This window comes from Otolemur garnettii, unplaced genomic scaffold (genome assembly GCF_000181295.1).
Source record: "Otolemur garnettii isolate 467f Iridium unplaced genomic scaffold, OtoGar3 scaffold00005, whole genome shotgun sequence".
Lineage (NCBI taxonomy): Eukaryota > Metazoa > Chordata > Mammalia > Primates > Galagidae > Otolemur > Otolemur garnettii.
This window is the reverse complement of record NW_003852400.1, coordinates 19967263-19983210: the sequence shown is the minus strand read 5'-3', so window position 1 is coordinate 19983210 and position 15948 is coordinate 19967263. Positions and strand designations below refer to the sequence as shown.

General features: G+C 36.1%; 1 protein-coding gene across 4 annotated transcripts in view; it reads right to left on the bottom strand.

Annotated features, from left to right (window-relative positions):
- Nucleotides 1-15948, bottom strand: part of ANKIB1 (ankyrin repeat and IBR domain containing 1) — a 160998-nt gene that overhangs the window by 65416 nt on the left and 79634 nt on the right. For all 4 annotated transcript variants that reach the window (XM_023518779.1, XM_003782661.3, XM_023518783.1 and 1 more), the window contains one exon: nt 12382-12499. In XM_023518779.1, coding sequence (XP_023374547.1) covers nt 12382-12499 — 118 coding nt within the window. The remainder of the gene's footprint in view (nt 1-12381; nt 12500-15948) is intronic.

Below are 15948 nucleotides of genomic sequence, written 5' to 3'. Positions count from 1 at the left end.
AAAAAAAAAAAAAAAAAAAAAAAAAAAGGTATATTGTTTGAGCTTTAATTTCACTGTCAAGAATTTATCCTAAGTAAGTAGATGGATATACATGGATGTTAGTCACAGTATTATTTATAATAGCAAAAAGAAAAAAACAGTACAAGTAATTAATAATAGAGTACTATATGTTTATATACATTAGAACTGCTATAGTTGACCACCTCTCTACATTAACCACCTTCTCATATTGACCTAAGTTTCATTGACTGGACATGTACCACATGTACAAATCAGTACAGGAGGCCTCCCTCCTTATGTTGACAACTTATGTATGGTGACAACCTATGTATGGTGACCAGTCTTCTGGTAGTCTGTTAGATGGTCAATTTACAGAGCTTCTACTGTAGTTGTTTTTTTTCTTTATCAATAAATGATATGGGCCAGGTGTGGTGGCTCATGAAAATCAACCTAATGTAGCAGGTAGTCAACTAAGGAGGTTTTACCGTATATAACTTATACAAATTAAGCACTATATGGTAAATTTTTGTCTTATCTTCTATAAATACTGTTCAGAACAATTTCTGTTTGACTCTATCATATCAGTCCACTTAGAAAATATTTACTGAATATATTTAAAAAAAAAGAATACATTTTCATGTTTTATGCACTATGTTAGACAATGTAGATAAAATGATAAGAAAAACCAGACACAATTCTTATCTTCAAAGAACTTACTGTGTAATAAGAAGAAAGACATTAGCAAAATAAACGCATGAACAACAACAACAAAAAATCACCCCTGTCAGAAGCATTACGAAGGAGAGGTAGAAAATCCCAGTCAGGGGTGTCAGAAAGGGCAACCCTGGGGAAATGCCCTGGTGTGAACATCTACAGGATGAGTGAGAGTTAACTGGTAAGAGAGAAAGGACAAGACATGTTGGACAGATGGAACACTTGATATTCAAAGACCTTGTGCAGGAGGGAAGATGGCATCCTTGTGAAATTAAAAAGGTTGATGTAGCTGGAACATGGAGACCAGAGGGGAAGCACCATGTCAGAAGAGGATGGAGAGACAGGCAGGGATCAGCCAGGCAGGACGTCTCATAAATACTATGAGAAGTTCATAAAATTCCAATCTTCAGTTTAGGAATGATAGACAATGCAAAGTAGAGATTAAGATAGGAAGGATAAGTTGTTATGGTTAGATATGAAAGATTATTCTTTACAACATACAAATTGGATAAGGTAAGGATGGAAGGAAAGTAAACCAGACAGGAGGCTATCGTGGAGTCTAAGCGAGCAATAATGGTGAATAGCACTAGGTAGTGGCAGTGGAAATGAGTGTAGAAGAAATTTAAGATTTGGGAGGTGAAATTGACAATTCAGGAATGATAGGATGGGAAAGGAAATATCAAAGTTAGTGTCCCAGATTTCTGCCTTGAATACCCAGTTGGTTGGCTGGTACTGCTATTTATGGAGTAAGGGACTGCCAGAGAACCAGGTATAGTTGGAAGAGCATGATTTTAGACATGATGAGTTTAAGGAGCTTTTGAAATACACTGGAAAAGCTTTCAAATAGGCAGTTATATACTGTATGAGGTATGAAGGCTCAGAAGAGAAGTCTAGTCCAGAGGGAGAAATCTATACTTATAAGACTTGCCTTAGGAGAACACAACATTTCCTAGGAAAAGAGCAGAATTAGAGGAGAAAATATAAAACATAAATGTTTAGTTGACCAAGACAATGACCCTCTAAAGGAGTTAAAAACAATGTTTCAATATAAATTTATACTAAGCACAAGCAATTTGCTTTGGGCTAATGTTTTGTAAATTTCATTTATTTTTCTCATTAGGTAGCATTCAAATTGAATAAATTACTTTTATTACTAGGGGAATAATGCCCAGAGAATGCCTTTTGCTTTCCCAATAATATAGTCCTCCTTAAAACTTAATTGCTGGGTGGCACCTGTGGCTCAAGGCCATGTGGCCTGTGGGCTGTAGTTTGAGGATGCCTGGTCTAGACTGACAATTACCTGAGGGCTAAATTTGACAACAGATGTATAATATTCAAATCTATTTCCTTCTGTAAAGCTGAATGAATGCTACCAAGGATACAAATCTTTGAAATAGTTCAGTTTAACAGATCTGTTTTAACACAGCCTGTCCCGGCTTTAAGAACAATTACAGAAAACTGTAGCTTTGTGCACTATTTTACTGACTAACATCCTTTATCTCTGTAAATCTTAATTTGATTTTCAAATATCACTTATGATATTTAAACAGAACAGATGCTCATTTAAAAACGTGCATTAGGGAGCAGTGCCTGTGGCTCAAAAGGGTAGGGCGCTGGCCCCATATGCTGGAGGTGGCGGGTTCAAACCCAGCCCCGGCCAAAAAAACCTGCATTAGGCTTAGCGCCCATAGCTCAAGTGGCTAAGGTGCCAACCACATACGCTGGCGGGTTCAAATCCAGCCTGTCCCTGCCAAACAACTATGACAACTGCAACCAAAAAATAGCTGGGCATTGTGGTGGGCGCTTGTAGTACCAGCTACTTGTAAGGCTGAGGCAAGAGAATCGCTTAAGCCCAGGAGTTTGAGGTTGCTGTGAGCTGTGACGCCATGGCACTCTACCCAGGATGACAGCTTGAGGCTCTGTCTCAAAAAATAAATAAATCCTTGCATTCCCTCTATTTTATGCGTTAATAGGGGGATGAAAAATAGAACAGACATTTCAGTAAGTTCTCACAGAATAGACAAATGCCAAGTAGGAAAACTTAGCTGCATTTCACCTTATTGGAGTTTGCTCCTATTATGTGAAAGAAATAATTTAGGGAAGTATCAATGGAAACAAAAATGAAGTTGATCACTTGATGATACTTAATGGTACAATATATAAAAAAAAGGATGAAAATGTCTTTAATTTTAGGTAAAGTTGGACAAAGATTCCACATGATACTGTAAGTTATGAGTGAAGATACATTATCTGACTGAATACAGATACTTGTGGCAGAGATGCCCACCTGTACAAAGCAATGCTGTAGCATACAACTGTTGTTTGCAGTTAGGTGTGGCTAATGACTGAATTCTGGCCTACAGAACATGTGTAGGAGTGATGTATGCCACTTCCAGGACTGCCTCCTATACATTTCCCATACTTATCTTCCGCACTCTTTTCCCTTTCTTACTGACTGATTAGAATGGAAATAATCCCTAGGTCAACCAAGGAAGTTATACTGTTTCAGATGGCAATGTCTTGGTCAGTTAGGATCCCTGAATGACTGTGCGGAGCTAAGTCCTTGTTGTGCCTAATCTAAATGGAAATGCTGTGTACTAGTACATAATTAAGAAATGTTTGCTGTTTTAAACCTACACTTTTGTTTCAGCAGCCAGCCTACCCTAATTGCTACCAACTGTGATAGTTGGAGAGTTGATGACAGAACTCTCCAAAGATGAAGAGCTTCTAGCTTCTACTATTCTGTCAGCTCTACATTGTATGTAAATGCATACTCGGCATTTAAAAAGCATTGTATGAACCTTACCCCAAAGTAGTGGTTCTCAACCTTCCTAATGCCAAGACCCTTTAACACAAATGGTTGGGGGTCACTACAACATGAGGAACTATATTAAAGGGTCACAGCATTAGAAAGGTTGAGAACCACTATAAAGAAATGCAATTTAAGGTATTTTGTATTTCTGTAGAAGCCTTTATATTATGATTTTTAATTATTATTATTATTGGCTAAAAAGAAAATATTTTGTCTTATGATTTTAAGATATTCAGAATTTCTAAATTTGATTTTTGACTTAGGTCTAAAATTTTTTCTAAGAATATATGTCAAAGTTTACAAAAATGATAATACAGAATTATAATTTTATAACAAAAAGGTACATTTAAAAAATATAACAATATTTTTGGTACCTATTCATTCTGTAAGTATTTTCTGATGGATTAATATATGTTACATACGGTGGAAACAAAAAAACATTAAAAGCTGCCCATGAGGAGCTCCAAGGTTAATATACAAGGAAATGTGAAGGAAGCTGACCCAACAGAAACCTGTGATTGTTCCTCTGTACAGACAACAACAGAAGCAAAGTGAGGTGAGTGATCATACTACTTGGTTTTGACATTTTATCATGAAAAGAGGCATTGAAAGGGGGTGAAAGACAGTTTTACATTGCCTATGCCACCCCTCCTTCATCACCTGAGAGTGCTACCCAAGAGAGAATCTGTGCAGGTGGGGGTGGGGAGAGGAAGGAAGAGTGACGTGATTGTAGGACTTCGCACTGAAACTAAGGGCTTCCCTGGCACAGGGGAACATAGCAAAGGGTAGAAATCATGTTGCCCACCGAGGAAACACTTAGACCAGCTCTGCCAGAGAAAAATCCTTTACCTAGAAACCCATGTTCTTGGTAGTTTCTCCACTGGCTGACACAAAGATACCTGGGGCCTGGAATAAACTCACAAGGTAGTGGGACCCCGAAGCTGCAATCCTTAGGCAATTCCTATAATTCCTGTGGCTGTGTTGACTCAGAGATAGTAAACATGGGGTGCACATAACAGTGAGACACTGGAGGTGGTAGCCAAGCCAGTGCCTGTTGGTAAGAGTCAAATGGAGGGACCCGCCCAAACAGAACTGATTCACCCAAATAGAATAGACCCACCCAAATGGAATATCCCACCCAGGAAAGAGGGAATGTACCAACCCCCACCTTTCTGACCTTTTAAAATTCCTATATACTTTAACTGAGGTATGAAGGCTCAGAAGAGAAGTCTAGTCTTCTTGACTTCCTTCTCAAGCTCAGCTAACCTCCACCCAAGTGGAATAAAGGTTGACATTGCCCACACAGAACCTGGAGTCCATTTCCTTTCATTTCACTTTTCAGAATAATCTTTTATTTTCAGTCTTTGACCTCTCAACCTGTGTCAGCCCACATCCCAACCAACTACATATAGGCAGTGCTGCTCAGGGAGTCTTTCCACTTAAGGAAAGGAAAGGGAAAAAGACAGAGTGGCTGAGTGGATTAAAAAAAAAAAAAGCCAACTATATGCTGTCTTTAAGAAACACACTTCACCTACAAAGACACATACAGATGAAAAATAGATAGAAATACATACTCCATGCAAATGGAAACCAAAAAAGAGCAGGAGTGGCTATACTGCTATAATATAAAATAGATTTCAAGATAAAAACTGTGAAAAGAGACATAAAAGGTCATTACATAGTGATAAAAGGGTCAACTCAGGAATAAGATATTATAATTCTAAATATATATGCATCAAACCCTGGAAAACCCAGATAAATAAAAACAAATATTATCAGATCTAAAGAGAGAGATAAGTCTCAACAAAATAATCATTTGAGACCTCAAACACTCCACTTTGGGCATCAGACAGATAATTCAGACAGTAAATCAACCAAGAAACATTGTATTTAATCTGCACTACAGACCAAATGGACCTAAAAGGCCAGACAGTAACAGAAAGTTTCATCCAACAGCTATAGAATACATATTCTTCTCTTCAGCTAATGGATCATTCTCAAGGACAGACCATATGTTAGGCCACAAAACAGGTCTTAAAAAATTAAAACAGGCTCGGCGCCTATAGCTCAACTGGCTAAGGCGCCAGCCACATACACCTAAGGTGGCGGGTTCGAATCCCCAGCCCAGACCCGCCAAACAACAATGACGGCTGCAACCAAAAAATAGCCGGGTGTTGTGGCGGGCGCCTGTGGTCCCAGCTACTTGGGAGGTGGAGGCAGGAGACTCGCTTGAGCCCAGGAGTTGGAGGTTGCTGTGAGCGTGATGCCACGGCACTCTACCCAGGGGGACAGCTTGAGGCTCTGTCTCAAAAAAAAAAAAAAAAAAAATTAAAACAACTGAAATCACACTAAGTATTTTCTCTGACTACAATGTAATCAACAAGAATACTAAAAAATATACAAATGCATAAAAATTGAACAATGTATTAGAAGAGATTAAGAAGGAAATTTAAAAATTTCTCAAAACAAATGAAAAGGGAAATACAACATATCAAAACCTATAGGATATAGCAAAAGCAGTAATAAGAGGAAAGTTACAGAATAAGTACCTCATAAAAAAGAAGAAAAGCTTCAAGTAAACAACCTAATGATGCATCATAAAGAGTTAGAAAAATAAGAGCAAACCAAGTCACAAATTCATAGAAGAAAAGAAATAAAAAACATCAGAGAAGAAATAAATGAAAACGAAACAAAAAACAAAAACAGAAGATCAATGAAATAAAAAGTTCGTTTTTCAAAAGAAAAACACAATTGACACACCTTTAGCCAGAATCATCACATAAATTCAAATCAAAAATCACAATAAGATATCACCTAATTTCAGTGAGAATGGCTCCTATTTAAAAAGTCCCAAAGCAACAGATTCTGGTGTGGATATGAAGAGAAAAGAAGACTCATACACTGTTGGCAGGATTGCAAACTGGTAAAAGCTCTATGGAAAGTAGCATGGATACCTCAAAGAGCTAAAAGCAAACCTACCATCCCATTACTAGGTATGTATCCAAAGGAAAAAAAAAATTATAAAAAAGAAAGACACTTGCACTTGAATGTTTATAGCAGCACAACTCACCAACTGCAAAGATGTAGAAACAAGTGACCAACAATAAATGAATGGATTAATAAAATGTAGTGTATATATACCATGGAATACTACTCAGCCATAAAAAAGTGGTAATCTAGGAGCCAAAGGCTTCACTATTAAATTCTACCAAGCATTCAAAGAAAAACTAATAATAATGCTACTATTAAAAGAAAAAAAAAACAGAGAAGGGAATATTCCCAAATCCATTCTAAGAGGTTTTTTATCATCCTGATACCAAACAAGAAAAATACACAAAAAAAACAGAAAACCATCAGCCCATATCTCTAATGAAAACAGATGCAAAAATCATCAACGAAATATTATCAAACTGAATTCAACAACACATTAAAATGAGTATTTATCATGATCAAGTGGGACTCACCGAAAGGATGCAAAGATATTTCAATAAATGCAAGTCAACTGATGTGATCTATCATGTCACAGACAAAAGGACAAAAACCATATGATCATGTCAACTGATACTGAAAAAGCATTTGATAAAATTCAACATCCCTCCATGATAAAACTCAACAAACTGGGTATAGAAGGAACTTACCTCAACATGATAAAAGCCATATATGACAGACCCACAGCGAGTATCATACTGAATGGGGAAAAAATGAAAGCCTTTCCTCTAAGATCTGGAACAAGATAAGGATGTCCACTTTCACCACTGTTATTCAACATAGTACTGGAAGTTCTAGCTAGAGCAATCAAACAAGAGAAAGAAATAAAGAATATCCAAATTGGAAAGGAAGAAGTCAAATTATCCTTTTTTGCAGAGGACATGATCTTATATCTAGAGAAACCTAAAGACTCCATCCAGAAACTGATAAACATATTTAGTAAAGTTGCAAGATATAAAATCAATATATAAAAAAATCAGTTGCATTTCTACAAGCCAACAGTATAAAATCTGAATCAAGAAACCAAGTTGTAACAGTTTGTAAAACAAAGTACCTAAGAATAACCAAAGAAGTAAAAGATCTCTATAATAAAAACTGTAAAACATTTATGAAAGAAATTGAAGAAGACACAAAAATTCAGCAGGGTACAGGCATAAAAACAGACCCATAGACCAATGGAAGAGAAAAGAATCCAGGAACAATCCACACATCTATAGTGAACTTACCTTTAACAAAGATGCCAAGAACATACACTGGGAAAAGGATAGTCTCTTCAATAAATGGTGCTGAGAAAACTGGATGTCTTTATGGAGAAGCATGAAACCAGATTCTTACCTCTTGCCATATACAAACATGAAATCAAAATGGATTAAAGATTTAAGTCTAAGACCGCAAACACCTACAGGAAAATATTGGGGAAATGCTTCAGGATATTGGTCTGGGCAATGATTTCTTTTTCTTTTCTTTTTCTTTTATTTTTATTTATTTATTTGTTTGTTTGTTTTAAGACAAGAGTCTCACTTTGAGGCTGTAGCACTGAATTGTCATAGCTCACAGTAACCCAAAACTCTGAGGCTCAAGTGATTCTCTTGCCTCAGCTTCCCAGGTAGCTGGGGACTATAGGCACCAGCCACAATGCCTGGCTATTTTTTTGTTGCAGTTGTCATTGTTTAGCTGGTCTGGTCCAGGTTTCAACTTGCTAGCCTGGGTGTATGTGGCAGGTACCCTACCCACTGAGCTATGAGCGCTGCCTACTTTTTTTTTTTTTATTTATTGTTTGGGATTCATCGATGATACAAAGAATTAGGCTATACTGATTGCATTTGTTAAAGTCCCTCCTATAATTGTGTCCTGCCCCCAAGAGGTATGCCATATACCATGACCTCCCCATCCCCCTTTTCCTTCATCCCCCTACCCCACCCCTTGTATTAGCTCATCTGCTGCCTTCATATTAGAATCGAGTATTTTGGATTCCTTTTTCTTTTCTTTTTTTTTTTTTTTTGAGACAGCGTCTCACTTAGTTGCCCGGGGTAGAGTGCTGTGGTGCCATACCTCACAGCGACCTCAAACTCTTGGGCTGAGGTGATTCTCTTGCCTCAGCCTTCTGAGTAGCTGAGACAACAGGTGCCTGCAACAACGCCCAGCTATTTTTTTTTTAGAGACAAGGTCTTACTCTGGCTTAGGCTGGTTTTGAACTCCTGAGCTCCAGCAATCCACCTGCCTCTGCCTCCCAGAGTGCTAGGATTCCAGGCATGAGACACGGCAGCCAGCCTAGTACACTGGATTCTTGCTTCTCCATTCTTGTGATGCTTTACTAAGAAGAATGCATTACCTCTCAGTCCAGGTTAATAAAACGCCCAGCTACTTTTTTAGAGATGGGATCTCACTCTTGCTCAGGCAAGGTCTTAAACTTGTGAGCTTAAGCAATCTGCCTGCCTTGGCCTTCCAGACTGCTAGGATTACAGACATGAGCCACGGCACCCAGCTGGACAATCATTTCTTGAGTATAACCCCAAAGCACCAGCAATCAAAGCAAAACTAGATAAATAGGATCACATCAAGCTAAAAATCTTCTCTACAGCAAAGGAAACAATCAACAAAGGGAAGCGATTCCCCCACAGAATGGAGAAAAGTATTTGCAAATACCCATTTGACAAGAGATCACTAACTAGAATATATAAGAAGCTCTAAGAACTCAATAGGAAAAAAAATCAAATAATCCAATGAAAAAAATGGTCAGAAGACATGCCAATGGCCAACAAGTATATGAAAAAATGCTTAACATCATTAGTCATCAGAGAAATGCAAATCAAAACTACAACGAGATATCATCTCACCCCAGTTAAAATGGCTGTTATCAAAAAGTCAGGCAATAACAAATGCTAGTGAGGATTAGGCAAAGGGGAAAGCCTAGTACACTGTCGGTGGAAATGTAAATTAGTGCAAGACTACAGAGACCAGTATAGAAGTTTCTCAAAAATTCAGAAATAGAACTATCATATGAACCAGCAATCCCACTGCTGGGTTTATATCCAAAGGATAGGATATCAGTACAAAGGAAAGATACCTGCACTCCCATATTTATCGCAACAGTATTCATAACAGCCAAGATTTGGCATCAACCCAAGTGTTCATCAATGGATGAATGAATAAAGATATTGTGATACATATACACAATTAAATATTATATACCTATAAAAAAGAATGAACTCCTGTCGTTTGAAACAACATAGATGAAACTAGAGAACCTTATGTTATCTGAAATAAGATAAGCACAGAAAGACAAATCTTACATGTTCTCACTCATATATGGGAACCAAATATAAAAATAATTGGTTTCATGGAGAAAGAAGGCAGAATGATGGTTACTAGAGGCGGGAAGAATAGCAGGGATGGAAGGATAAGGTGGGGATGGTTGATGGGTACAAAAATATAGTTAGACAGAATGGACAAGATTTGACAGCATAACAAAGTAAAATAACCAACAGGTTGGAATTCAAATGTTTCTAACACAAAGAAATGATAAATGCCTGAGGTGACAGACACCCTAATTACCCTTATTTGATTAATTCACATTATATGCCTGTATCAACACAATACATGCACCCTATAAAGATACACAATTATTACCTAAATAATTTTTAAGTAAATAAAGGAATTACAATATTCGATTTTAAGTGTATTTGACATCTGTGCATGGGATATAATAGGCATAGACCTTCCAATGGGAAGAATGCCAATGCAGTCATTGCTTTGTAGTCTTGCACTAATTTACATTTCCACCCACAGTGTAGTAGGATTTCCCCTTTGCCTAATCCTCGCATTTGTTATTGCCTGGCTATTTGATAACAACCATTTTAACTGCGGTGAGATGATATCTCATTGTAGACTTGGGAAGACATAGTCAGAAAATGTTTCCTAGAAGAGGTGATTTCTATAAGTAAGTTGGAGTGGGTGAAGAAATGGGGAGACAATGACAGACTAGGTAAAGAAGCCTGTGTCATAATGTCTACTAAAAAATTCTGGATCATTTTAAATCTGTGGACAGACAGTGAAGGTTTTCCAGCAGGGGAATGACATGCTCAGATTTGCATTTTAGAAGAATAAGGCAATATGAACAAGTAAATAGGTGAGAGAGAAATGACAAAATTGGAGACTAGGCTCAGGACACTACAGTTTAAATGGAAAATAGTGAGAGCCTGAATTTGTATTAGTGTCAGTGGGTATGGAAAGAGCTAGAGAGGGTTGAAAACCTGAGATATATTTAGGGAGAGAAATGATGGGACTCTGGCCAAACAGAATAGAGATGGAGGAGTACAGTATGGCCTTCAAGTTTCTGGCTAGGAAAATCAGGTGAATATTGGTGTCCACTAATCAAGAAAGTGGGAAAATGACAAGTTCAGCTGTGGACATCCTTACACGGAAGATAAAATAATAAGTAAACATTTAGAAATACAGTACTTGCTTACAGTTCAGGTGCTTTTTGAAACCACTGATTTCAATAAATGTGCATGGCAATGTTTCTCAGAGAGTAGTCCATTTGGTAGGCCTGTACACAACACATCATTTTTATGCCTCACCCCACACTTAATGATTTAGACCAGGGGTCCTCAAATTTTTAAAACAAGGGGCCAGTTCACTGTCCCTCAGACAGTTGTAAGGTTGGACTGCGGGCCCCGGGACAAGTCGGCTGCTAAGCAGGACAGGCAGTGGCGGCCAAAATACCCGCCAGGACAGATAAATATCCTAGGCGGGCCGCATGTGGCCTGCAAGCCATAGTTTGAGGACGCTTGATTTTTAGACTCTCTGGATTAGTCCTAGGAATCTATGGTTAGGTTCCCAGGCATTTCTTATTTACAAAAACCACCAGTATATAATGTAGGAAAAGAATGACAATTTAGACTGTGGGAAACATTAACACTGGAGGTAGTAACTATGGAAGGCAATATTTACCCAAGTATTAATAGTGGTGGTCAATGGATGAGATTTAAATTTTCTTTCATCAAAAGAGTACATAAAATTTTTGGAAAGTGGCATCCTATAGATACAGATGTATAGTTAAACAGCTAGACCTCAAATGACTAAAATAGTCATTTATTATTCTTTTTTAAATGTATTTTTAATTTTTTAATTCAGCATTTACCTTTCTCTTTAAAAACACTTTCTAAATAAGAAAATACTTTTCTTTGAAATTAGCCAATATGTTAAATATCATGTGTACAATGAGAGAGTCCAACCTAGCATGTGACAACTCCCAGAATGTCTGATTTAAGAATAATAGAAAGCTTAGAGCAAGCTGAGTAAAGATGGTTATGTTTAAAAACAAAACAAAAAACAAAACAAAAACAAAAAAACCTTAAGAGAGACTACATTCCTGAGTTGACTCTCTTAATTTCACCTTGTACATTACATAGGGAAATATATATTTTACATAAAATACATACAATTGACAATACTAATAGCACCATTCTTAGGAAAATTTAATTGAACTATAACAATTTTTATCTAAATGACTTCAGTAAAAATTACTGACAAAACCAGATTAGGACTATGGATTTCAATGCCCAATCTCACTCAAATTGGACTCACTTATAAAAGGAGACAACCTATAAATTGATGTAGTAGCTCAATCTTTAAAAAGAACTTTCTAATGTATCCTCTTTGATTTATAGTCAGTTTATACTTTAAAATACAAAATTTTACAAGGAATTGAGTATTGCAGTAACCATTACACAAAAAACAATTTAGGCTTGTTTAACAAACCATTTTATTTCATATTAAAATTCAAAAATAATCATATTTAACTCTGAAAAGTTTCAAAAGGCATTTTTTGTTATCAAAAGCATAAAACATTTTTTTTTCATTACCATGAGCTCGAAGTAAAGCTTCAGCAGTAAACAGAGGAGCCTGAAGCATGTCTGCAGTTTCCACAATAAGCATATCTTTCAATCTACGAAGATCTTGAGGCCTTAATCCTTCATATGGCTTCAAAAAGAAAAAAAATAATGTTAAATTAGCCATTATACTCTTAGAAGTATCAAAATACCTATAAACAAATACACAGTTGACTCCCATATCCATGGTTTTGGAAACACAGATTCAAGAAACCATGGTTTGAAAATACTTGGGGAAAAAAATGGTTATGTCTACGCTGAGCACATACAGATTCTTCCTGTTGTTATTCCCTAAACAATACAGTGTAACAACTATTTTTTTTTTGAGACAGACTCATTTTGTTGCCCTCTGTAGAGTGCTATAGTATCACAGCTCACAGCAATTGCAAACTCTTGGGCTCAAGTGATTGTCTTGTCTCAGCCTCCCAAGTAGTTGGGACTACAGGCGCCTGACACAATACCCGATTATTTTGTTGCTGTTGTTTGTTCAGCAGCCCCAGTTTGGGTTTGAACCCACTGGTCCTGGTGCATGTGGCTGGTGCCCTAACCACTGAGGTACGGGTGCTGAGCCAGTACAACAACTATTTAGATAGCATTTATATTGCATTAGGTATGATTGATAATATAGAGATTATTTAAAGCATATGGGAAGATATGTGTAGATTACATGCAAATACTATACCATTTTGTGTAAGAGACCTGAATATCTTAGAGGATCCTGGAAACAATCCTCCATGGATAGATACTAAGGGATGACAGCATATGACTAACATTAATTTTATCTTCCACTTTCAATTTGAGCAATGAAGTTTTTAAAAAGGCTTTTTTATTCTCCACCATTATGGACTTCAAAACTGCCCTTTCATAAGTCTCTTTAAGTGGGAAAACATATGATCAAGTTCATGTACCTTATCATTCTAAAAATAAAAGTATCATACTGTAATAGGAAAATCATCTTGCTTTACAGTTTTAAAAACTGAATACAAAAAGTATTAAATAAAAACCTGTACTTCCACCACTGAGTAAAAATCATTATTAAAGTTGTGTATTTTTATCTAGTCTGTTTATTTTGCAAATCAACTGGTTGTGAATGTATGTGTGTTTATATAGGAAAGGATTTAGCCATTGAATTATCAAACATTTACACTTACTAAAAAGTTCTAACAGTCAATATGCAGCACTCCTTTTTTGTTTTTCCAAATACTTTGTGGATATCCTTTTCTGCTGTTTTTTTCCCTAATGAATAGTAGATTTATTTTATCAAATTCCAAATAAAATCTAATTGGGATTGCTAGTGGGATTCTATGATACCTTAACTAATGTTAATATGGACAAAAGTGACAATACTATACTATATAGACTTCTCATATATACATCATTTCTCTTCTTATCTAAGTGATAATGCCCCTTTGTTTTCTTCCTACATGTACTGTATCATCTCAAGGTTTTTATTCCTTTGTTATCCTTGCTGTGCTTTTAACAAAAAAGATATAAAGAATACGACACATTCCGAATCCAATTACTGATAACATTTTGCCAGACTTGTTTCAAGTCCTTTTTGTAACCAAAGAAGCAACAATGTATAAAGCTAAAATAATATGTGACATATTTCCCCCATTCTATCTCTTTAATCACCTTAAATGCTGTCATAATACTATGACACCACATTATATAGATCACTAGGCAATTTGCTTTGTTATTTTTATTCAACATTATGCTTTTACCTTTAACACTGAATACACATATCCATTTTAATCCTTCAGATATAGGTAACAAGCTTATCATAGTAAATACAGAACCAAACACTGAATATATTGGTAAAATTGCAGTGAACTGGCTCTCAGACACAGTGTAGGTGAAAATAAAAATTGCAATATCATTTAACAACACAGCATTATATATCATGAGACTTTAAGTAAGTCATCTTTTAACACAGTAATTTTACTTGTAAGCCATCTATTCTAAAGTGTAATCACAAATGTGGACAAAATTGGTTATCTGCAATGTTACTTATAAAAGTAAAAAATGCAAATAACCTAAATATACATTAAGGAAGTTATAGAACACTTACATGTTAGAATAGTCAGCATTATTCAAAATGATTTTCATGATCAGATTGTAAAAATTAAGAGATGTTAAGGAAAAATCTCTATTGGATATAATATATATAATATCAAAATATATGCTAAGAAAAATAAAAAGTAATCCTGAAATATGTTATAAACATTATTTGAAAGGGGTTGAATAATATTTAAAACTTTCATTCTGCTTCTTTTTATGAAGAGTATGTTTCTACAATAAAAAAATTCATGGGGATGTTAAAGAGCTATCAGTAGTGGTAGTATACACAGTCTATAGAGCTATTTGTTTTTAAAATGATGATGCAGACTTTGTTAAATACATTTCATATCATATGGCATTAATAGCCTACTTCACTTATGTATACATTCAGCTATATTGCTGTGAATATCTCTATACAGGAATTCTATGACTTTAACAAGAAAAAGAAATGGATCCAAGTGCACTTGTTGACCCTGCTACTCAGGAGGCTGTGGTAGGAGGATTGCTTGAGCCCAGGAGTTCAAGGGTATAGTGCAGGATGATTGTGCCTGTGAACAATCACTGCACTCCAGCCTAGTCAATACAGTGAGACCCGATCTCAATAAATAAATAAATAAATAAATAATGGAACCTTAAGCTGTTCTGTATGGGACTATCATTAAATAAAAGAGAAAGAAACACTGCAATTTAATCCAAATTATCCTTTGAAAAGGTCTCACGTATAGTTTGTTTTTAAGCTAATTTATGATGCATACTTTTCCTTGAAAAACCTAATAAGCCCTTTAATAGTTAAGTTTGTACTACTTGTTCCAGTATAGAAGTTACACACTATGAGGCTGGATGTGGTGGTTCATGTCTGTAATCTTAGCACTCTGGGAGGCACAAGTGGGTAGATTGCCTAAGCTAAGGAGTTTGAGACCAACCTGAGCCAGAGCAAGACCTTGTCTTTAAAAAAGCCGGGCATTGTGGGGGGTGCCTGTAGTCCCAGCTACTTGGGAGGCTGAGGTGAGAGAATTGCTTAAGCCCAAGAGTTTGAAGTTGCTGTGAAATGTGATGCCATAGCACTCTATTGAGGGTGACAAAGTCAGATTGTCTCAAAACAAAAACAAAAAAACCCTGGAAGTTACACACTATGTGTATCTTAGCTTCCAAAAAATGGGTTCCAAATCCAGACTTGGGGTTGCAGGTACTTCTCTTTGCCTTAGGAATAAAAGTAAATATTTGATATTCCCAATGGTGGCAATTTTATATTTCTTGGTCTAATTTCCTAAATGTTCTTTTTCAGATTAGCCATCATTCTACCTCATGTATGTTGAGCCAAATAAGTAGAGAGAAAATGGTAAATTTAATCATGATTCCATAGATTAGTGTTACCTGGAAACTGAAAGTGCAAGTAACTAACGGGGGAAAATTAGCTTTCGTTGAAATTTTCACATAATATATGCAAAGATCTGATTTTACATATATTAAGAAAGATGG